A 25,339-nucleotide genomic window follows, 5' to 3' on the forward strand; every position below is an offset into this window, starting at 1 on the left:
TTCTAATATAGTATATCCTCTTGTACAATAATTTGCAATCCTCCCATATACAAAATTTCGTCATTCTTTTCTACAAAAGTCTTTTCCCACTAGAGTGTCATGTAAGGCTGGAGTCCAGTATCTTATCACCTAACTGAGTTCCAAGTACAGATGAGGCTCTGCTATGCCATTTTGTAATTAGAGAAATGCAAAACACAAATACAGCGAGCTACTTGTCTGCACCTACTACATAGGTTAATGTTAAGAAAGACTGAGAATATCGAGTGTTGGTGAGGAATTGATTGGAACTCTGGGAGTGTTAAAACCACCTTGTAAAATGACTTGTTTGTTTATTCCTTTTTTTTAAAAAAATAAAATTAAACATGCTTATAGACTTTGATCTAGCAGTTTCACTCCCATATTTACCCACAAGAACTGAAGCCTGCATTCTCCTAATACTTGTACACAAATGTCATAGCACCCTGCCTTGGCCAGGGTGTTGACTGGAAAGTAGCACATGGGAACTTTCTGGGGTGATAGAAAGATTTTATATCTTGGTTGCTTTTGGTTATATGGATGTATGCATTTGCCAAACTTTACTCTAAAGGTCTTTTTTATTATGTTAAGTTATTTGTAAAAATATAAAGTGGAAGTTTCTGCAAATGTGGGAACTCCGTATAACTTCAGTATGTATGTCAACTATTTTATTCCACATTAAGATTTTTTTTTTGGCATATTTAGGCTAACCATGGTTTGATGTGAAAGTTTGATTAACAGTGCTGACATTGAAGAAGCTCTCAGCTTTCTACTGAATTAGAATTAGGCTAGCAGGGGTCAGACAGCAACATTGACCTTGTAAGTGTGAAATTTAGCTATTTCACCAGCCTCCTTTCCTCATTTCTTGCTGTATATGTTGTAGGCATAGCACATTTTATACATTCAGTTATTTTTGTCCTTCACAATCAAATGCTCCTATACAGTATTTGTTGTTTTCATTACATAACTTTTTTTACGTTTTTATTTTTGCTCTTTTGCATATAACTATTTTCATTGTTTACTATTCATGTACTTACCGGTAATGGGTTAATAATGTCCATAAAATGCCTTAGAATTAAGCACAGGTTGTACCAAATACAGATTAACAAATACCGTGATAGCCATGATTAAGCTAAAATGATCGTACACAACCACTAAGTACCATCTAATGGCTATGGGCATGCCTGAGGAGCCTTTGTTGTGCATTTCAACTTCTGAACTCATTTAAAAAGATGGTTCCAACATAAGATTTCTCTTAAATCTAGCCAAGTATAACTTGTGATCTCTTCAGATCCATAGGGAAGTATAACATACTATATTTTAGAAAACCTTTATAGTGATTTCACTTTTCAGTTGGTACAGTAATCCCCCAAATGAGAGTTTATCAAAAAAGGATGGAAAGGGGAAAAGATGGTGGTTTGAGTATAGATGAAATAATATTGGCTATGGATTGATGATTGTTGAAACTGTTAGAAAAAAGTATCACATCAGCATTTTGTGTATGATAAAGAATCTTGAGTTTTATATCTCATCTCCTAAATCAGAATCTCTAGGGAGAAGCTACGGTAATCTAGTAGTAGTTTTAAAAATACCCTAAGTGAATTTCGTTTAGCTAGTTGTACCATGGCACCCGAGGTTTCTTTTGTTTTGTTCTCCTCCTCATGAGCAGCTTGTTTTTTTTGAAACTGGTGGGAAACTTTGTTAGGATGGTCTATGAATGGTTTTCCAAATCTCTTTATAAAAATGTATCTCTTTCTCTTGCTAGATTATTCGCATCTGCCTACAAATCCACTGCTGTGACTCTTGATTCACATTCTGCTCTCTCTACTGCTCTATTTTTCCAGTGTCTTTTTTAGCGAAACTACCTGAGTCTGTATTTGCTATGTCAAATTATCCTCTTCCTATTTCTTGAATCCCCTCCAAACAGTGTTTTGTCTCTACCACTGCCCAGTAAGATAATCAATGACCTTTACATTATTACACAGTGACAATTAAAGTTCTTACTAACATAGTTGATAACTTCCTCCTTGAAACATTTTTTTCCATTTAGCTTTTAGTATATCACACTTTGGGTGGGTGGTTGGGGGGTAGTTTCTCTTGACTCACTGACTGCTTCTCTTCAGTGTTCTATTTCTGGTTCTATTTCTTCTTTATGACCTATTTTTATAATATCTCAGGGCTCAGTCATTGAATCTGTTTTCTTCCCTCCCTTCCTTCCTTCCCTTCTTCTTTTCTTTCTGTTTTGAACCTGTACTCTTCTGTCCACATTCATGCCCTTGATTCTTTCATCTAATTTCATTACTTTAAATATCATCTCTAAACAGATAACTTACAAATTTATATCCTCAGTTTGGATTTCTCCCCATATTTCTGAATACCCATATCCAACTGCCTATGTAGGATCGCAGTAGGAAAGCTTTCAGGTATTTCAAGCTAAAGTCTTTAAACACAAACTTCCTTCTCTCTTCTCTCTAACCTGCTCCTTCTGTAGCCTTATTCCATCTCAGTTCATTGGCAATGCCATTTTACCAGACAGCTATGTATGTGTGAGTACCTTGAGTGACAGATTAAGTGGCCATCTTTGCTTGATATATGCAAAGGTGTTTTTTGTGGCATGTACTATGGGTGGAATTTGTGGAGAAGGTTAAACAACTCAGCAGTCCTAAACAATTTAACATAGAGACATATAGCCCAGTATATTTAAAGTGACCCTGTAAATTCTGAAACACTTATTAATATCTTTAAAAAAAGATTATTTATGATGTATATACATTAATGCTGTTATTTTGGGTTTTGGGTTGTCTTATTTTGGAATGTGTTGGTTACAGGTACAGAAAACATAGCAATGGTTTAAGCAAATAGGGGTTTAGTTTTCTTATAAACCAAGAAATCCAGATATTTCTGTAGTTCAGCTACTCAACTGTGCTATTAGAGACCCCCAGCTTGTTTTGTCTTTCTACTCTGTCAGCCTTTTTGGTAGGTTTTTAATCCTCATGGTTGTTGACTCATGGTCATAGGATAGAAGTAGACATGTTCACATCTGTCCCTGGATAAGGAAAGCAAATGTTTTTCCAGGGCCAACCCCCATCCCACCCCCAAAGTAGACTTCTAAGTATATGTCGTTGATCTTAACTGTGTCATCCATTACCTGTTCACCCTTCTTGGAAAGCTCAAAAGTGGGTTTTTAGCTGGGTCTATTACCACCCTGAATAAGGAAAATTCTGGAAAGGGGGAAAAGACTGATAAGCAATTAACAGTGTCTGCTGCATAGAACCATCAAAAATTACTAAATTTAAATTGGTGATTAGAGTTTATTTGCTTGGGAAAACTTTATTATTTTTCAGTAAGGGCAAATAAATGGGGTTTTAACGGTAGATAGAGAGGTATTTATTATTTGATATAGATGAGGGCTCTCAATAGTTTACAAATGTATTATGAACAGTAAATCCAGTGACTGGTTGAGAAGGTAGCCATGTATTTAGAAGTTAGCAAATTTGTGTGTGTCAGTTTATGGGGCTGAATTATTGAGAATTTTAATTTACATTTTGAGGTAAATAAGAAATTAGAAGAGATATTCCTTAAAGTCATAAAGATCTATTTTTATTGTTAATTTTGTTTCTTTTTATGGTTTCCATAGAATGTTGGCTCAATTAAGAAACATCAGGGAGATAAATTCAACCCAGTGGTAAGTAGTTTTAATTTCTTTTGTTAGAAAATGTTTGGGTTATTATGCCTTTTTTTTTGGTTGGCTTCTCTTCCTCCATTTGATTAGAATGTTTTTGTGTCTGCCGTTTTAAGTCTGATTTCTAAGTGCCTCTTATATCACAACACTAAAATTCTAATTAGCGGTCCCATGTTGATCACTTCCTGTTCCGATCAGGCCAGTCTTTCTCCCTTTGGTTTATTACTTCTCTGTAGTGTTGTGTAAGGGAGGATCTCTTTGGGTCTTGTTATTCATTCCCTTTCATATGGTACTTTCCTCTTGTGACCTCAATAATTAAGGTCCCCCTCCTTTCTTATCAATCAGAAGTTTTTAGTCTAAATTGGGATCCATTTTTGTATTGGTTCAGGCCCACTGAATTTATTCTGAGGTCTAAGTTGCTCTTTCCACTGTCTCTGTCCACAGGAAGTTTTGTTTTCTTTTGTTTTTTGGGGGGGAAGTTTTCTTTTGTTTTTGTTTTTTTGAGGAAGTTTTCACTTGAGATGTAAACTCTTTGCAGTTTCCTAGAGCTGAGTGTCTAATCTTTTTCTGAGTTCATGGTCTCTTCTGAGAAGTTCTGCAGTATGATTACCACTACAGAAAAGTCTTGGAAGTCTTTTTACCTTTATTAACAATTCTGCCTTGTAAATTGCTTCCTACCTCAAGTGCCCTGCACAGATGATTTAAATAAATATAGTAAAATAAATACACTTTTTTTTTTTTGGCCACACTGTGCGGCATGCAAGATCTTAGTTCCCCGACCAGGGATTGAACCCGTGCCCCCTGCATTGGGAGTGCAGAGTCTTAACCACTGGACCACCAGGGAAGTCCCTACACTCTTAAACCATGTACATTTGGTAATAACATTTCATGTCCCTTATTCTCAGCTGGGAGTTATACTTCCAAATCTATTATGATTTCTGGAAAATGGATTTTTTAGGCCATATCTTGCAAGTTATTGCATACTATCATATAAATATAAGCATACAGTAGTTATAATATGAACCAGAATAATAGTTTGAAATATTGTATTAGTGCTGCCTCCTAGAACTTTCTGCAGTGATAGAAATGTTCTGTATCTTCTGTTATTTAGTATGGTATCCATTAGCCACCTGTGGCTGTTGAGCATTTAAAATATGGTCAGTGTGACTGAAACCAGATTTAAAATTTTGTCTGATTTAACTTGAATTTTCAGGTTAGTGGCTACCAGATTGGACAGAGCAGATAGAGTTTTTTCCCATTTTTCTTAAGTGTCCCCCTAACTCATTATCAGTTGAAGTCTTAGAATCTCTTGAAAAAGAAAGTGTATATTCATTTTTAGAATATTTTTTTATTATCTCATTAAACACAAGTATAAGCTAAATTCCCCTTTAGGGATTAAATTCTTATTAGATCAATAAGACTGCTTATTCTTATCAGTAAAATACACCTTCATATAAACATAGATTAAGCAAATTCAGTAAACTTTATTGACAAAGTAATTTTTTGTTTTTCTTGAGGTAATAATTGACATATAACATTGTATTAGTTTCAAGTAATACAACGTAGTGATTCAGTATTTGTATATGTTGCAAAATGATCCTAACAATATGTCTAGTTAACATCCGTCACCATACATAGTAACAATTTTTTTTCTTGTGATGAGAGCTTTGGATCTACTCTCTTAGCAACTTTCAAATATACAGTACAGTATTATTAACTATAGTCACTTTGCTGTACATTACATCCCCATGAGACAAAAATTTTAGATAGAATCATTTGATGTTTGACATCATAGTGTAAAGGAGGAAAAGTTTTTCCTTCACCCTCTTAGGGTTCCTGGCTGGGTGTGAAAATTAAACTGACAAAGACAGATTAAAAGGAGAAAAATATATACATTTATTTAATGTAAGTTTTAAGTGACACAGGGAGCCTTTGTAAGGAAAGGAAGACCCAAAGAAACAGTTAAACCTGAGTATTTTTATGCCGTGTTTGATGAAGTGGACAGTTGCGTAGAAATACTTTAGATCAAAGAGTATGAAGTAAGTGTAGTAAACTGGGGGAGATTTAACAAGTCCTGTTCATTAGAATTCTTCTTCCTTTGTCTTCAGAGATACCTCCTGGTATAGGGAGGGCACCTTTCACAGGAGGATTTTATTACCTGTTTCAGGGGAGAATGGTGTGGAAGGTCAGAGTGACCTTCCTGCTTCTGCTATTTTATCAAACTCCTTTAGCTTAAAATATTCAGTATGCCATATATTGGGGTGCCATATTTTGGGGTACCATATTTTGGGGTGGTTTGTCCTGTACCCCATCGGTAGCTTGTTTTTGTAAACCCTAAAGGAAAAGTACGTAGTAAAGACCTATTGATATTTGAATTATTTCATGAATCTGAGTTCAAGTATATCATTATATATTGAGAAGCAGTATAGTGCACTACAAGCACAGAATCAGTTTCTTTTTGGAAAAATAGGGATAATAATAATACATGCCTTAGAAAGATACACGAGGATGAAATGAGAATAAGCATATAGATTTTTTGTGTGTGTGTGTGGCACGCGGGCCTCTCACTGTTGTGGCCTCTCCTGTTGTGGAGCACAGGGTCTGGACGCGCAGGCTCAGCGGCCATGGCTCACGGGCCCAGCCACTCCGCAGCATGTGGGATCTTCCCGGACCGGGGCACGAACCCGTGTCCCCTGCATCGGCAGGCGGACTCTCAACCACTGCACCACCAGGGAAGCCCATAGTTTTTTTTAATATTTTATTTTATTTTATGTTTTGTTGCAGCACGAGGGCTCTCTAGTTGTGGCATGCGGGTTCAGTAGTTGCAGCGCGCAGGCTTATTTACCCCACGGCATGTGGGATCTTAAGTTTCCCGACCAGGGATCAATCCATGTCCCCTGCATTGGAAGGCAGATTCTTAACCACTGGACCACCAGGAAAGTCCTGAAACATACAGTTTATATAAAGAATTTAGCACAGTGCCTGGCACACATGGTAAGAATAGTCAGATTTTTTTTTTTTAATTGCAAGGGAAATACTTATCCTATTGTCAAACTCTTTAAGAATATGATATAATTAGAAGAGTTAGAAGCAGTGCCTTGCAGAGCCACATTGGAGCCTGAGGCAAAAGAAAAAAAATTGGTCATACTGATTCTGTCTTTATTTTTAAATTTACCATTTTGGTCATTAATGGATTGTTTTTCAGTGATTTGGATTTTTTAAAAAGATATTGCATTAAAATATTTAATTTGATTACTGAGTTTGTGTGTGTGTGTGTGTGTGTGTGTGCCTGAGGCATTTGCTGCACTGGCTTCAACCTAGCCTTGGCTCTGGGTAGAAGTAATCTAATACTCTCATAGAGTCTTCTGCTTAGGGCAAGAATTTATTATTCTTTTACAAAGAATTGACAACATTAATTAGCAATCATTTATTGATGTAGGCTTTTCTTTGGTAGTATAATGTTAGCCTTCTAGTTGGAATTAATCTCTGTATGAACGTTGTGTTCTTAAAATTAGCCTTGAGAATTTTCACTAATTCAGAATTGAGCCTTTCCCCCCAATTAGATCGAAATAATGAAGTCTGCACTTTACTGGAGCAAATTTCTTCTCTATTGTGTAAACTTACACACATATAAGACCTATAAACTTTAGAAAAATTAAAAGAATAATATTAATTGAAACAAAATATACTTGGCTTAGATTGGAATTTTGATGTGGGAGAGTTACAGGAAAGTTAATGGCTGGTTAGAAGACCTGAAAATATCTTTGCACTCCCACTTTCTACTCAGAACTACATAGAGTCAAGTTCTTAATTGAGAAACAGCTCTTAGTCAGAAATTAAAGAAATATCTTTGTTGTATTAGGGTTTTTCTTGTTGAGGATGAGCAGACTAATAAAGCATGTTTCTTTTTACAAAAATTGTTTTTAAATTAGTTTATAATTGCTTTACAGTGTTGTGTTATTTTCTGCTGTACAACGAAGTGAATTAGCTATATGTATATGTATATCCCCTCCCCCTTGGACCTCCCTCCCACCAGCCCCCCATCCCACCCATCTAAGGACATCACAGAACACTGAGCTGAGCTTCCTGTGCTTTATAGCGTGTTCCCACTAGTGTCTGTTTTACGTATGGTAGTGTATATATGTCAATCCTAATCTCCCAATTCATCCCGCCCTCCCCTTCCCACCCCCATGTCCACATGTCCATTCTCTACGTCTTTGTCTCATTCCTGCCCTGTTAATAGGTTCATCTGTACCATTTTCTAGATTCCACATATATGTGTTAATGTACGATATTTGTTTTTCTCTTTCTGGCTTACTGCACTCTGTAAGACAGACTCTAGGTCCATCCACATCTCTACAAATGACCTAATTTCATTCCTTTTTATGGCTGAGTAATATTACATTGTATACATGTACCACATCTTCTTTATCCGTTCATCTGTCATTGGACATTTAGGTTGTTTCCATGTCCTGGCTATTGTAAGTAGTGCTGCAGTGAACATTGGGGTGCATGTGTCCTTTTGAATTATGGCTTTCTCAGGGTATATGCCTGGTAGTGGCATTGCTGGGTCATATGGTAGTTCTATTTTTAGTTTTTTAAGGAACCTCTATAGTGTTCTCCACAGTGGGGTTCCCTTTTCTCCACACCCTCTCCAGCATTTGTTGTTTGTAGATTTTCTGATGATGGCCATTCTGACCAGTGTGAGGTGATAACCTCATTGTAGTTTTTTTTCTTAATTAATTAATTAATTTTTGGCTGCATTGGGTCTTTGTTGCTGCACACAGGCTTCTTCTAGTTGTGGCAAGTGGGGGCTACTCTTCGTTGTGGTGCCCAGGCTTCTCATTGTGGCGGCTTCTCTTGTTGCAGAGTACAGACTCTAGGCCCGTGGGCTTCAGTAGTTGTGGCATGCGGGCTTCAGTAGTTGTGCCTCGCAGGCTGTAGAGCGCAGGCTCAGTAGTTATGGTGCACGGGCTTAGTTGCTCCACGGCATGTGGGATCTTCCCGCACCAGGGCTCGAACCCGTGTCCCCTGCATTGGCAGGCATATTCTTAACCACTGTGCCACCAGGGAAGTCCCACCTCATTGTAGTTTTGATTTGCATTTCTCTAATAATTAGTGATGTTGAGCATCCTTCACGTGCCCCTAGGCCATCTGTATGTCCTCCTTGGAGAGATGTTTATTTAGGTCTTCTGCCCATTTTTTGATTAGTTTGGTTTTTTGATATTGAGCTCCATGAGCTGTTTTGTATATTTTGGAGATTAATCCTTTGTCTTTTGCTTCGTTTGCAAATATTTTCTCCCATTCTGAGTGTTGTCTTTTCGATATGGTTTCCTTTGTTCTGCAAAAGCTTTTAAGTTTCATTAGGTCCCATTTGTTTATGTTTGTTTTTACTTTCATTACTCTGGGAGGTGGGTCTATATGCTTATAGAAGCATATAATTGGTTACTTAATGGATCATTTTGTGAAGTACAGAAGTGCTTGAGTTTAATTTGAACTTCACTATATATAAAATTTGATAATAAAGCAATGTTAAATGCATTCTATTTAATGTGTTGGGGAGGAGATATTTATCTGTGATATGTAAGCTGTGAGAATTGAATTGGAATAATTTGTTTTGAAAAATTGTTATAATACATGTTTTTACTAAATTTAGTTTTGTTTGTATATTGCAGTGTCTAAAAATGACTACAAAACGAAGTTTGTTTGTGCGGTTGGTACCATGTCGTTGTCTACGAGGAGAAGAGGAGACCGTCACTACTCTTGATTATTCTCATTGCAGTTTGGAACAGGTTCCCAAAGAGATTTTTACTTTTGAAAAAACTCTGGAGGAGCTCTACTTAGATGCTAATCAGATTGAAGAGCTTCCAAAGGTATGTTAATCCAGTCTTTCAAGAATTGCCTTTGCTTATTTTTATGCCTAGAAATATGATATTCCCAATGTTGCCATAATGCTGCATATATATATATATATATGTGTGTGTGTGTGTGTGCATTGTTTCCCCTTTTTTTGGTTTAATTTCAGCTTAGGGTGTGCCACATGACTCAAATTTTTTTAGATAGAATTTTTAACCTTTATCTCTTCAAGTTAATTGCTTAAATACTTGTGCAAATAATTTAAAATTTTGTATTTAATTCCAGTACCTTAGGCACTAAGGTGGACAATAAGACTGCACAATTTCTGCAGCCAATAGATTTAACTAGACAAAGAATTGAAATTAATGTTTTTCTAGTTTTCCTGAGACATTGATCTACATTATAGTTATTGAGGATAAACTGTCTTTTCAGTTATCACATCAGAATTTTGCTTTTTAACAGCTTTGTAGAGGTAGTATTCTGTTTTCCCCATTTCAGTTTATTTGGAAAAGTTTTGGAGGACTTAACATTTCTGAAATGTAGGAGCAACTAGCAGGAGAAAATAGGTTTGTTGCCATGAAACATCATCTCACATTAACAACTTCTTTGCTAAAATTTTTTAGTGGCGGCTACTTTTTTTTCCTTAAATTCTAACCTGTCTTCATCCTCTACTCAGTATCTTTTTTTTTTTTGCGGTACGCGGGCCTCTCACTGTTGTGGCCTCTCCCATTGCGGAGTGCAGGCCCAGTGGCCATGGCTCACGGGCCCAGCCGGTCCGCAGCATGTGGGATCTTCCCAGACCGGGGCACGAAACTGCGTCCCCTGCATTGGCAGGCGGACCCTCAACCACTGCGCCACCAGGGAAGCCCCTCAGTTTCTTATTGTTGTGCGGAAAGCTACCATAGTTTTGTCAGAGAGCTTTACCACCCACACAGCAGTGGTTTTCAAGCTGTGGGTGAAGGCTCATTAGTGGCTCATAAAAATCAGTTTAATATATGGGGCATTTCCAAATAATGAACTATTATTTGGACTGGCAGATTTAGAAAATAAAAAATACAGGATACCCAATTAAATTACACTTTTCAGATAAACAGTGAATAATTTTTTAGTATAAGTGTATCTCATGCAGTATATAGGACATACTTTCACTAAAAAATTATTGTTTATCTGAAATCCAAGTTTAATCAGGCATCTTGTATTTTATCTGGCAACCTTAACTGTCATAGAGTAGAAAATAAAGAGCATTGCATGTATCTGTTGTAACTTAAAGTATTTGTTTTAGATTTCTGTGTGTGTGTATATACATACCGGATGGCAGCAGGTTTTTTTTTGTTTTTTGGGGGGTTTTTTTGCGGTATGCGGGCCTCTCACTGTTGCGGCCTCTCCCGTTGCGGAGCACAGGCTCCGGACGCGCAGGCTTAGCGGCCATGGCTCACGGGCCCAGCCGCTCCGCGGCATGTGGGATCTTCCCGGACCGGGGCACGAACCCGTGTCCCCTGCATTGGCAGGCAGACTCTCAACCACTGAGCCACCAGGGAAGCCCGGCAGCAGTGTTTTGAAAAAGGTTTTCTTTGGGTGGCCAGTAGTAAAATCATTTTGAAAGTAGTGCTATCCAAGATTGTCTTATAAAGAAATCTGTGTATAGATGTGGATAAAATATTAAAGGTTGTGGGTTGCATGTTCATGAATTTCTCCCCTAAGTTGTAATAGGGTGCTTTGTAATTGACTGTTCCCTTGTATATTGTTTTTCAGCAAGTAATTTATCTTCCTTAGCTAGTTCTCCTAGAGAAAATGGAAGACTAAAATTAGTCCCTTTTTCTAATCACCACCAGCAAGGTCTCAGTCTGGGGACTGTGTTGAAAAGAGAGGCTTGCTATGATAGTGAAAATAACTGAATCACTTATCATGCCTAGCAATTTTCCATTTTTGGAAGAATGCTCTTCTTAAATAGGACTTATTCAGTGCCATCCTGTGCATAGTTTTGTTTTTTTCTAAAGACTCTTCTTTTTTGGAATAATTCTAGATTCACAGCAAAATTAAGAGGAAGGTACAGAGATTTCCCAAATACATAGCCTGTCCCCACACATGGATGGCCTCCACCCTTATCAGCATCCCCCACCAGAGTGGTTAAACCACCAGAGTAGTTAAAACCGATGAACCTATGTTGAAAAATCATAATCACCCAAAGTTCATAGTTTACATTATGATTTGCTCTTGGTGTTGTGCATTCTGTGGGTTTGGACAAATATATAACGACACGTATTCATCATTACGCTGTCACACAGAGTATTTTCAGTGCCCTAAAAATCCTCTATGCTCTGTACAGTTTTTTGGTATGGGGCTTAGAAGTAGCCCATTTACTTACTGCTTTTGGTTAAATATATTTTGATCACATTTCATTATTGTGATTTTAGCATAACAGTATATTTGCTCCTTTATTTATTTTGTGCTCCCAAATCAGAATTCTATATTTTAAGTCATTTAAAATCAGTTGTACATATTTGAATTTAATTTATATAAACTTTCATTTTGGAATAAGGATGCTTGGAATACAAGATTCAAAGTTTACCATATTTAACAGCCACTTATTTTTTATGACCTTAGCAGAAAATACACCATATACTTATTTTCACTAAGTGCATTTCACCCAGGGCAGAAGTGTGAGGATATAAATCATTCTGAGTAGTCCAATTGTGTTCAGATCCATAATAGCATAAAATAATAAGAGATCTTCCCTGGTATTTGTGTAGGTATAACTCATTCAGTTTTAATGATATTAATAATATTTGTTTGTGTAAAGGTTAATAAATGAAATATTTAAGGAAACTTAAGGAATAATCAAAATACTTCTCTACCTTGTTTCAACAGCAACTTTTTAACTGTCAGTCTCTACACAAACTGAGTTTGCCAGATAATGATTTAACAACATTACCAGCATCTATTGCAAATCTCATTAATCTCAGGGAACTGGATGTCAGCAAGAATGGTAAGATTTTTTTCCCCCTAACTTTTTGTACTTGGGAACATGTTATATTATTAAAATTTCTGTTGTGTTTTAGCAAATAAAAAGAATTAAAAAGTCAGATTGTAATGTACTACCATAATTAACTTTCATCTATATATAAATGATCTATGAGAATTTAAAGGCAGAGAGTAAGTATAAACAATTTTAAATGACTGTTTAATTAAAATGCTGTGGGTAAATGCATGTACATATTTATATATCCTTATATCTATTTTTTTATATATATTTACAGCCCTGTTTGTGATGGTGAGAAACTAGTAACAACTAACTGTAATGTCTGTTGTTGATTACATAATTTGATGCATCCATAAGAGTGGAGTGTAATGTAGCTCCATCAATATTGACATAAAATATTCACAGTGTAGTGGTAAAGGTTAAAAAAAAAAGTTGTGCAACATAAACGAATTGAACATCAACAAATATTTATTGAGAGACCACTCTGTGCCAAATACTTTATTAGGAGTTGGATTACAATTAACGATGAAAAGTAAAAGGACATGGTCACTGTTCTCCTGGGCACACAGTCTTGGTTTTGTTTGTTTAGTTTGATAAACGTTGAAGAAAGTATGGAAGATATATTCCAAAATGTTAAGTGCTTACCTTGGAGGGAGAGAGAAGTAGACACTTGAAAATTTTAGAATGAGCATATATTCCAATATATTGGAATAATATTGGAATAAGCATTTCCCAAGAGCAAGGAAATCCTTATACATAACCACAATATCATTATCACGCTCAAGAAATTTGACATCACATTTTCCCTGTTGCCTAATAATGCCCTTTTTAGCTATTTGCTCACCCTACCCCCACCTTCAAGTTAAAGATCACATATAGCATTCAGTTGTGTCTCTTTGATCTTTCAAAACCAAGAACACTTTGCCCATGTTTTTGTGACATTGTCATTTTTGTGGAGTTCGGGTCATTTGGTTTTTAATTTGTGTGAGTTTTCTTCTCATGATTTTATTTTAGGTTAAATAAATTTCCTCAGCTTGAAACTTCTCTTTAAGGGCAGTTTGAAATTTCTTTCCGTTCCTTGTGCTTAATAGATTGGCAAGTATTGCTTGATAAATTCCAAAGTAAATGAACTTGATCCATTACATTGTGCTCTGCATATGCTGACAGTTAAGTAGCGTTATAGAACTTCGGAACTGTTGTGACATTAGAAGTCATCAAGTGTAACCTTCCACTCCAAAGGGGTATCTTTTCTACTTTTTGGTCTTTTAGAATGAGAGATGTTAAGGTGTAAGGAAAGAGACCTGAAATAATCTGGGTGTTATTGATAAAACTCTATGCACCTGGGAAAGGCTAGTAACCCACGTAACTAGTCTTCATGATATGAAACTATTACTTGGCTCAATAATGAACACGCTTACATATATCCTACTGAAAATGCACTCACTCCAGACTTATTACTCTAAATTGAGAATGGTGCAGTTATGGCCCTGCAGCATCATTAAATTAATATCTTAGACTTTCATGCAACTTCTTGAAGAATAATGTGTTTGAGTTAAGACAACCTATTGAACTGTAGTGTTTCTCTTCTTTTTCATTCTAGTTTCAGCAGTTCCTTCTTGCTTATATTGAAAACCTGCTTTGTACAACTGTGTCAGCTTGTGTTTTTGAGGAGTTGGAGATAATTTCTATGTGACCAAAAGATTTAGGATAAGCACTTAAATATTCTGCCCTGAAAGAGAATGGCTTTAATAATTGTTGCCAACAAAACCTTACAATTTATTTTCATTGAAAATTAAGTTGATTTATCTGTTCTTCTCTTTCTATGTGATCTCATCTGTTTTTTAAACGGCAGAATCAGTCCCTTGCCTTTTACTTGTTTCCTTGTTTTTTTTTTTTCTCTTTTTAGTCTTAAACTGATGTCTAAATGCAACCGCATTTCATTGATGGTGAAAAAAGCTAGTGAGGAGAGACAAGAAACTATGATAATGTCAGAACCATTACCTTGACTGATAAAAATTCTTGTATTCCTAATTCTTAATCTGATAGTCATCATTACAACTGATGTAATTAACCCACTTTACTTTTAGAGAGTTGAGATTATTTTAATTAACTTGTAATATGTAACCCTAAAGTGTATGTTTATACAAGTCTATGTTATTTATTTATTTATTGGCTGTGCCTTGTGGCTTGTGGGGTCTCAGTTCCCTGACCAGAGATTCACCCCGGGCCACAACAGTGAAAGCCTAGAATTCTAACCTCTAGGCAACCAGGGAACTCCAGCTACGTTACTGAAAACAAGAAAATAGCATGCATATTATAGTTGATGTGGTTGGTTATGAGAAATTTGAGTTTTGCTAGTTGCGTATTTGATTAACAACTTGCTTAAAAGAAAGGATAGCACACTAACTGAAAGTAGTGTTTATCAGATTTTGGAAGTATTAAAATTACATTTAGTATTAAGATGACCACTGTATTAGAGAAGGATGGGAGTTTCATCTTATATTCTGAATGAGAAAATTGAACTGTCCCTAAATTTTTTCTCTATTACTACATCTCATCATGTTAAATCTTGCATAAGATGCTTTAATCTTGTATCCAAGCTCTACTATTTTTTCCTTTTAGGTGTTTTTATCAGTTCAATCTAATAATATTCTAGTATATCTTAATATACCAGATGCTGTTTTCATATTTATTATCTACATGCCCTGCTTGGAAGGAGGCAGGAAACATTGTGGCATACTTTATTAGTGTTTCAGCAAGCTGTATTTATTTAAAAGCACTTGTTTTAGGATTTTTACTTTCACGTTTTCTTAGTTTCTGATCTTTCACATATTTCTTCCAGTGTTTTTCAACTGGCAAGTAACATGTGATTAGTGATTAAAACATTAATTTAGGAAAAAGAAGAATTGTACTCTAATCGATGCTTGTCTGTTTATTTGCCCTGTTGTTATATTGGGGAATTAATCTCATTCTCGGTTAGACTATACATAATATTATCAATATTACCACTTCCTGTCTTGCCTCATGAGACTGGTGAACAAATTGTGGACTAGTCTATGTATAGGATGTATATAAATTTGAGCTATTAATATTTGTCTTCATTTTGTATGGAATTCTTTTTTTATCATTTATATTCTATGATAAAACTAGAGTGTTAATTTATGAGTCTTAATTTGCTCTTTCCTTTCATGTCTAAAGTTTTGATTTGTTGTTAGCTTTTTGAAGAAATGAAAAGCTCACCAAGCTGCTATTCCAAGCCATTGCAGGTAGCAACTGGTGTTAGAGAAATTATCATCCGTGGTGTTCAAACAGCCTGTCTTCTTGAGAAGACCAGTAGGGGATGATGATTAAAACAATTTGCCAAAGGGGTTGACAGAGAAAGCTGATGGAGAGGAGAGAAAAAAGAAATGAAGGCTATCTAGTTGTTAATTCTCTATATAAGCACACTGATTAAAAGCTAGGAATTGTAAGGCAAAGAAACCAGAAAGAGTAGCTCAGATCTTTCTGTCTGATATGGGAATGCTAGAGAGGTTAATCAGGCCTTTTTTAAAAATCGAGTCCAAAAGTCCAGAAAAAATGGGTTGAAAGTTTGTGGGTCAGTACAGAAAGCAGTTCTTTGAACCTGAGAAAATCTGATGATTGGGGACAAAATGTTGGAAAAGCCTCTTCACTTTAAGTTCAAAGAAGTTATATTGATTACAAGGGAAATTATAGATTGCTGGGGAAGTCACTGTTTTTCTCTGTGTTTTAAAATTTCTAAAATTGCTAATTTGCTTAATAGTTAATGTTTAAGTTCAGCTGTTTTAATAAATCAGCTTATTTAAGATAATGAAAGAAAAAAAACCGTGTGTTAAACTGACATGGAACTTAAAAAATGTAGGCTGGTGATCACTGGTCACTGCTAAGTGTGTTGTTAATGAAGACTATAAGTGGGGTGTGCAGTCACTGTGCCTTGCCATAGGCCTTACCATTCACTGTGTTATAACTGATCCAAACCATACACCTGTTATCCCCTAGCCAATATAATCATCTCAGTTTGCAGTTCCTCCTTTAGCCTGTTTTGACTGGAACTCAGTGTTACATTCTGTACTATTTAATTACCTTAGCCTTTAAAATACATAAACCACTAAGTAAGGAGCCACTATTAACTTATATTGTACATTTAGGGCATTGGAGGAGTGTTGATGCCCTCCAAACAGAGATCACCAGGATTACATGTGATTGAGCCATGGGGGTGGAAGGGGAGTCTCAGGGGGTGCTAAAAGACTTATTATAGGATTTGGGCTTGTACTTGGTGATTGGAAGAAGGTTTAAGAATATGAGGGTTTGCTATGGATGGAATGCCATCAAGAAGTAGGAGTAATTCTGTGATTGAGAATATTAATAAATCTCATCTATAGGGAGGGCAGATTAGAGCAAGGCTGAAACTATAATCAGTAAAAAAGCAGCTGTCACTCATTAGGATAAGGGGTGGCTTGGACAAGGTTCATACTTTATCTTTGTCAAGACATGATTACAAATTTGCTTTTGTCTTGATCTGTCATGGTTAAAGAATGGCCTTGTCTAATATTGGTATTCAGTGAAATTGCTTAGTTCAACAGGAAATTGCCAAGGCCTCCCTTTGAATGCAGCTTGTTTGTAGTAAGACAAGGACTAGCTGATAGTACAAGACCAGTTCCTAGATTTCAGGAGGTATTTTCTCTTTCTCAGCAGTATAGGGAGAATTCTTCTGTAACCAAAATAGATTAATATGAGAAGGATAGCCATGTTTTATAGTATCTTCATTTTACTGAGTTTTAGCAAGAGTCAAATTCTTATAAAAAGAGTATATGACAAAGAAGGAACACTATTGAAGTTAAGGGAGAATGAAAAAGGAACAGGTAGCTGAAATTGTTAGAGAATTAAGAAGTAACTCATGATGAAATTCAGGTTCTGCATACTTTATGTACAAGGATAAAAAGAGTTCTCTTTGGAGACAAGCCTACAAGCATTGAGGGTAGGCCTCATTGAGAAAGTGGCTTGAGCAAGGACTTGAGGAAGTGAGGAAGTTAGCCATGTAGATTTCTAAGGTAAGAATGTACCAGAAAGAAGAAACAGCCAGTGTAAAGTTTATAAGGTGTGAGTATCCATAGCATGTATGAGAAACAGAAGGCTATGGTAGCTAAAATATAGTGAGCAAGATGGGAGAGTGATAGGAATAGAGGTCAGAAAGGTAGGGATATGGAGCAGCAGATAATGTAGATCCTGGTAGGCATTTGTACGTACTTTGACACTTACTCAGTGAAATGGAATCATTTGGAAGAGTTTGAGTCAGGTCATTCAGAGCATGAAATGACTTGCATTTTAAAGGTTTACTCTGGTTATGTGTAGAAACAGTATGGTACAAGGGTGAAAAGTAACCAGTTTAGGTGCTATTTCAGTCGCCTCTAGTGATAGTGGTGGAAGTAGTGAGATGTAGACAGACTCTAGATACGTTTGAAGGTTGAGTCAACAAGATTTCATGATGGTTTGGATGTGGGATGTGAGATAAGAGTCAAGAATGATCTCAGTGGTATTGGTCTGTGCATGTGGAAGGATAGAGTGCTGCCAGCTGAGATGGGGACATCTCTGGGACTCATAATTTTTAGTGGAAAAAAATCAGGGGCTCATTTTTGGACATGTTACATTTAAAATAAGATATACAGATGTTCATAGGGGTTTGGAGTTCAGTCGAAAGGGAAATGTGCTAGCTATACATATTTGAGAATTGCCAGCATGTAGATGGCATATAGAGCCTGAGATTAGATACAGTCAACAAGGCCATGAATATGAAAGAGGACTAAAGAATGAGCCCTGGTGGCAACCCAACATTAAGAGATCTGGAGGAAGGAGAGAAAGGTACAAAAGATACTGAGAAGGAACACTACTGAGGAAGGAAGGAAGCCAATAGAATGAAAATATTTGTTTTTCTTGCTATATTTTAGCTTTCAAGAAAAGGAACTGTGTCTCAGTATCTACAGTCCATAGCATGGGTGCATATTTGCTGAATAATATAGAGAATAAATAATTTCAGTTCGAGACATGTTTTATTTAAGGTACCTAACAGTACCTAAAGGGCATTTGAAAATTCTTATTTGGAGTTAAGGAGAGAGGGGGGAACCGGAGATACAGATTTGGAACCTGAACATATATATGGTAAGAACTGAAATCACAGTGAATACATTGCTAGCAATTTGTAAAAGCAGGAAACCAGTGAGTACTTCAAAACTACTTGCTTAGGAAAAAATTACTACGATGTATCTGAAATTAGAGTTACTATTTCATAGATACTGATTGGTTAATTTTTATAAACCACATGCTATGAAATAAAGTACTTTAAAATTTGAAAAATATGAAGTATATGTATTTGTGGAAGATGTTATAAGCATTACTGTCCATTAAAAATTTAAATTGCAGAAGTCTAACATAGAACTTTTTTTTTTAAAAATAAATTTATTTATTTATTTATTTATTTATGGCTGTGTCGGGTCTTCGTTGCTGCGCGTGGGCTTTTCTCTGTTTGTGGCGAGCGGGGGCTACTCTTCGTTGCGGTGCCCAGGCTTCTCACCTGCGGTGGCTTCTCTTGTTGCAGAACACGGGCTCCAGGCGCGCAGGCTTCAGTAGTTTTGGCACACGGGCTCAGTAATTGTGGCTCTCAGGCTCTAGAGCTCAGGCTCAGTAGTTGTGGTGCACAGGCTTAGTTGCTGCGCGGCATGTGGGATCTTCCCAGACCAGGGCTCGAACCCATGTCCCCTGCATTGGCAGGCAGATTCTTAACCACTGTGCCACCAGGGAAGTCCTAGAACTCTTAAAATTATCTTTCTCCATATAAAATTTTAGGTCAGTAGAACATACTGTAGTCTTTGGTCTTTTTCTCCTTAGATAGACTTTATCATGTACTAAAAATATTACAGTTCTTGGAATAATGTCATTTACGTAGACTATTTCAAGATACATTATAGACTTTAATAAAAACCAATGAAATGATATGTAAAGCTGAGTATGAAAATGAAGTCAGGCTCTAAAGAGGACAGTGTAGAATGTCCTCCTCCAACCTTTCCTCTAGATGTGGATTTTTTTTTTTTTAAGTATATGATAAGAATTATTCACCACAACCAAGAGGGACTCATTCTGGGCATTCAAGTTTGATATTTGAAAATAAATCAGTGTTATTCAACACATCAATAGACATATAATGAACTTGGTAATTCCATTCCTTGGTGTTTACTCAAGAGAAATGAAATACATGTCATTTGAAATTAAATATAGTGATTTTTTTTTTTAAGTTCATAACACCTTTTTCATAATTATTGAAGCCTCCTTCCTTTTTTTGCCCTATTCTTCAGTTCTTCAGTGTCTCCCACATCTACCATGGGCGCCCTGCTGCTACCAGATATTCCTTAGGGCCTGCCACCTAGGAGAGTTATTTTAATGTATCCTCAGTAGAATTATCACTTGAGGCAAATTATTTGTTAGTTGAAGAACTGGTAAGAATTTAACTCCTAAATTTATAGGATTCAGTAACACTAAATATTTTGTGTGTAAATAAATGAGAGAAAAGAAAGAAGAAAAATTAGTGTAAAAAATCAATGTTATTATTAGTGGGTAAGTTAAATTTAACGAGTTGTACAAAAGTACAGTATACTAAGTAGTTACATGTGTTTAGAATAGAGAATTGAGTCAGCCTAATAAATAAGACCTATTAGCAGTAATATAAGAAGCATACAGATACTGTTAAGTAATTCATTGTATAAATGCCCTAAAATATATATTTGAAGTATTAAATGTGCAGGTAAAGGAATGCTTTGTAGATCAGTTGTTCCATTTTGGGGACTTGTAATAGGGTTGTCAAGTTTTTATTTCAGCATTAAGAAAATTCTTATCCCTCATTCCCTCCAAAAAGCAACATCTCTCACATCCCTATTACCATAATTTTATTTAAAACTGACTTTTCGCTCAAAAGAAAATGAATGCTATAAAGCCACTAAAGTTTAAAACTTACATGAAATGAAAAATTTCCAAAATCAACTTAAGAAGAAATAGAAAACTGAAAATACTAAATCAAATTAGTGGTCAGAAAAACTGTTAGACCTAATTTTAGGGAAAAGTTGGACCAAACCTTCATGGAATGGGATAATCCTTAATTTATAAAATCTATTCTAGAGATTAGAAAGGGAGGAAAGTACTTGACTCAACTTATAAGGGTAATAAAACTTTAATAACAGAAATAGATAAAGACTGTCTAAATTAAAATGTTGGAAATTCTCTGCTGGGATGACAGGAGTAGCTCTGCTGTAGATCTCATCCTCTCTCAGGCTAGCCCAGGCATCCCAGGCATGTCCTCATAGGACAGTTAGGGGAAACTGAGATCTAGTGGAAATTAGGCAAGGCTTTTTTAAACCCTTGATTTCATCAATTGTGTTAACATTTTAGTGGCCAAACCAAAACAGATGGCTGAGCCCAGAATCAGGATTAGGGAAATTATACTTCGCATTTTGTTGGGAGGAGCTGGTACATCACATTCAGAGAGTGGTAATAGGGAGTAGTGAGTGGTCATTAATGTAATCCATCTATCACATATACCTAGAAATAAACTTAACAGAAAATGTGCAGTATGGGCTTCCCTGGTGGCGCAGTGGTTGAGAGTCCGCCTGCTGATGCAGGGGACACGGGTTCGTGCCCCGGTCTGGGAAGATCCCACATGCCGCGGAGCGGCTGGGCCCGTGAGCCATGGCCGCTGGTCCCGTGAGCCATGGCCGCTGAGCCTGTGCGTCCGGAACCTGTGCTCCGCAATGGGAGAGACCACAACAGTGAGAGGCCCGCGTACCGCAAAAAAAAAAAAAAAAAAAAAAAGTGCAGTATGATCTAAACAGGAAGACATAAAACCATGGAATAGATCAGTAGAAGAGGGTAACAGAAAAGACTGTCCAGAAACATAACCATGGAATATGACACCCAAAAATTCCTCTACAAATGGAATATGACACACAGAAATGCCTCTACAAATCAGTGGAATAAGGAAAACAAATATTTCATAAGTGTTGGCACAGTGTTTTTATATGGGAAATAGTAAAAACAAAGAGAGCCTTACTTCACAGTATATACTAAAATAAATTGCAGATTAAGTAATATGAAAAACAAAAATTACAATTATTAGAAAATGTAGAAAAATATTTTTACGACTTTGGAGTAGAAAAGATGTTTTATTCAAATATTAAAAGCACAGCAGTAAAGGAATGACATTTCTACATGACAAAATAAAGTAAAAATTCATGACAGGCTGTGAGAAAACATTTGATATACTAGTATTTCTAAAGAATGCTTACAATCAGTAATTAAAAGGATCCAATAAAAAATGTGCAGTGAACAGAGAATTCAAAGAAGAAGAAGTAAAAATGATCAGTAGGAAGCAATGCGAGCGTCTATCAGCAGATGGATAGAGAAGACATGTTTTATACGTGTGTGTGTGTGTATGTGTGTGTGTGCATGATGAAATATTAATCAGCCGTAAAAAGGAATGACATTCTGACATTTGCAGCAATGTGGATGGAGCTAGAGTTTTTTGTTTTTTGTTTTCTGTGACATGCGGCATGCAGGATCTTAGCTCAATCTTAGTTCTCTGACCAGGGATCAAACCCATGCCCCCTGCGGTGGAAGCGCAGAGTCTTAACCACTGGACCACCAGGGGAGTCCCTTTTTTAAAAGATTTTTTAAGTTCAAGTATAGTTGATTTACAGTGTTGTGTTAGTTTCAGTTGTACAGCAAAGTGATTCAGTTATGCATATACATTTGTGTATGTGTTTGTGTGTGTGTGTGTGTATATATACATATTCTTTTTCAGATTTTTTCCCTTGTAGCTTTACAAAACTATTTCTGTTTTGTATATAAGTTCATTTGTATCTTTTTTCTTAAAGATTCCACATATAAGCGATATCATATGATATTTGTCTCTTTCTATCTGTCTTCATTTAGTATGATAATCTCTAGGTCCATCCATGTTGCTGCAGATGGCCTTATTTCATTCTTTTCTGTGGCTGAGTAATATTCTATTGTATATATATACCGCATTGTTATCCATTCCTCTGTCGATGGACATTTAGGTTGCTTCCATGTCTTGGCTATTGCAAATAGTGCTGCAGTGAACACTGGGGTGCATGTATCCTTTTGAATTATAGTTTTCTCTGGATATATGCCCAGGAGTGGGATTGCAGGATCATATGGTAGCTCCATTTTTAGTTTTTTAAGGAACCTCTGTGCTGCTCTCCATAGTAGCTGTACCAATTTACATTCCCACCAACAGTGGAGGAGCGTTCCTTTTTCTCCACACCCTCTCCAGCATTTTTATGTAGACTTTTTCATGATGGCCATTCTGACCCATGTGAGGTGATACCTCATTGTAGTTTTGATTTGCATTTCTCTAATAATTAGCGATGTTGAGTCTTTTCATGTACCTTTTGGCCATCTGTATGTCTTCTTTGGAGAAATGTCTGTTTAGATCTTCTGCCCATTTTTTGATTGGATTGTGTTTTTTTTTTTAATATTGAGCTGTATGAGTTGTTTATATATTTTGGAGATTAATCCCATGTTGGTCGTATTGTTTGCAAATATTTTCTCCCATTCTGTGGGTCGTCTTTTTTGTTTTGTTTATGGTTTCCTTTGCTGTGCAAAAGCTTTTTAAGTTTAATTAGGTCCCATTTGTTCATTTTTGGTTTTAGTTCCATTACTCTAGGAGATGGTTTCAAAAAGATATTACTGTGATTTATGTCAAAGAGTCTTCTGCCTATGTCTTCCTCTAGGATTGTTATACCATCTGGTCTTACATTTAGGTCTTTAATTCATTTGGATTTTGTTTTTGTGTATGGTGTTAGAGAATGTTCTAATTTTATTCTTTTACATGTAGCTGTCTAGTTTTCCCAGCACCACTTATTGAAGAGACTGTCTTTTCTCCATTGTATATTCTTGCCTCTTTTGTTGTAGATTGATTGACCACAGGTGTGTGGGTTTATTTCTGGGCTTTCTCCCCTGTTCCTTTGATCTATATTTCTGTTTTTGTGCCAGTACCATACTGTTTTGATTACTGTAGCTTTGTAGTATGAAGTCAGGGAGCTTGATTCCTCCAGGAAGGGGAGAGGGACTAGATAGGGGCATGAGATTAGGAAATATGATCTACTATGTATAAAATAGATAAGCATCAAAGATATATTGTAGGGCTTCCCTGGTGGCGCAGTGGTTGAGAGTCCACCTGCCGACACGGGGGACACGGGTTCGTGCCCTGGTCTGGGAGGATCCCACATGCCGCAGAGCGGCTGGGCCCGTGAGCCATGGCCGCTGAGCCTGCGTGTTTGGAGCCTGTGCTCCGCAGCGGGAGAGGCCACAGTGGTGAGAGGCCCGTGTACTGCAAAAAAAAAAAAAAAAAAAAAAGGTATATTGCACAGCACAGGGAATTATAACCATTGCCTTGTAATAACTTTTAATGGAGTATAATCTGTAAAAAAATACGGAATCACTATACTGTACACCTAAAACTTGCATAATGTTGTGAATCAGCTGTACTTCAATTTAAATAGTTCATTAAACGCGTGAAAATGTGTTCAGCATCTCTAGGAAATACCAGGAAAATATCTAGTTTTAATTAATATTTCTATTATTTCTGGTGAGGTTCAACCCCTTATACTAGCAAAAAGTAAAGACATTATCAAATGTCAACAAGAATATAAATGGGTACTGTAGTATGAAAATTGATATTACCACCCTGGAAAAGAATTTGGACGTTATCTAGTGATACTGATAACTATGTGCCATGTCCTATTCCAGTAGTGAACAAGAGAGGCAAAGATTCTCCCCTCACAGAGCATGTACTCTTAGTGGTGCCTGATAAGCAAACTTCTAAATATAGGTAAATATATGTTAATCTGCTTTACATTGTCCCATGTATCCCTGGGTTTTCATATATTTTTTCCCCCTCTGTGTTTCAGAATGGCTGTTTTCTGTTGCCATGTCTTCCTGTCTCTCTGACATGTTCTCCTACAGTGACTAATCTTTTAATCCTGTCCTTTGGATTTTTCATTCACATATTGTATTTATCATTTGTAAAGTTTCTATTTCTTACATTTAATCTTTTCCTCTCCATTTTGTTCATTTTTTTCCTTTAAGTACAATAGCTGTTTTAAAGTCCTTTTTTTGTTAATCTTGTTATCTAAGTAGAGAGAATAATACAATAAACCTGATGTGCCTACCAACCAGCTTCAAAATTTATCAGTATGTTATAGTTTCATTTATACCTCCTGTTTTGCCACCTCTTATTGTTTTAAGGCAAATAAGACAACCTCTTTCATGTATAAATATGTTAAGATGAAACTCTCTATTATCACACTTAAAAAAAGAGAACCAGCTGACAGTAATTCCTTAATATCATTAGATATCAACCAATGTTAACATTTTCTGATTTGAAACTTTACATGAACTCTGTAAATTCCAGCAAAAGTTCCTTAAACTAAAATTGAAAAAAAAAAAAGAATCATCTTGAAACTGTTAGGGAAATTGAATTTTAATAAAACAACAATGATAAAACCTTTCCTTAAGGATCATTAAGCCCAGATTTTTTAAATTGAAATTTTTATTGAGATAATTGTAGATTCACATGCAGTTTTAAGAAACATTACAGAGTGGTACTCTTGTATTTGTCACCTAGTTTCCCCCAATGGTAATGTTTGCAGTTATTATAGAACAGTAATAATATTGACATTAATACAGCCCCCCAGTCTTACTCAGATTTTTCCTGTGTGTGT

General features: G+C 36.2%; 1 protein-coding gene across 8 annotated transcripts in view; it reads left to right on the forward strand.

Moving 5' to 3' along the window:
- Positions 1-25,339, forward strand: part of ERBIN (erbb2 interacting protein) — a 110,870-nt gene that overhangs the window by 30,229 nt on the left and 55,302 nt on the right. For all 8 annotated transcript variants that reach the window (XM_022596291.3, XM_022596293.3, XM_022596306.3 and 5 more), the window contains exons 2-4: positions 3,653-3,700; positions 9,373-9,570; positions 12,422-12,539. In XM_022596291.3, the coding sequence (XP_022451999.2) occupies positions 9,382-9,570; positions 12,422-12,539 (307 nt within the window). In that variant the 5' untranslated portion in view covers positions 3,653-3,700; positions 9,373-9,381. The remainder of the gene's footprint in view (positions 1-3,652; positions 3,701-9,372; positions 9,571-12,421; positions 12,540-25,339) is intronic.

Source organism: Delphinapterus leucas, chromosome 3 (assembly GCF_059928025.1).
Source record: "Delphinapterus leucas isolate spDelLeu-1000000601 "Yukka" chromosome 3, BTC_Dleu_Yukka2, whole genome shotgun sequence".
Lineage (NCBI taxonomy): Eukaryota > Metazoa > Chordata > Mammalia > Artiodactyla > Monodontidae > Delphinapterus > Delphinapterus leucas.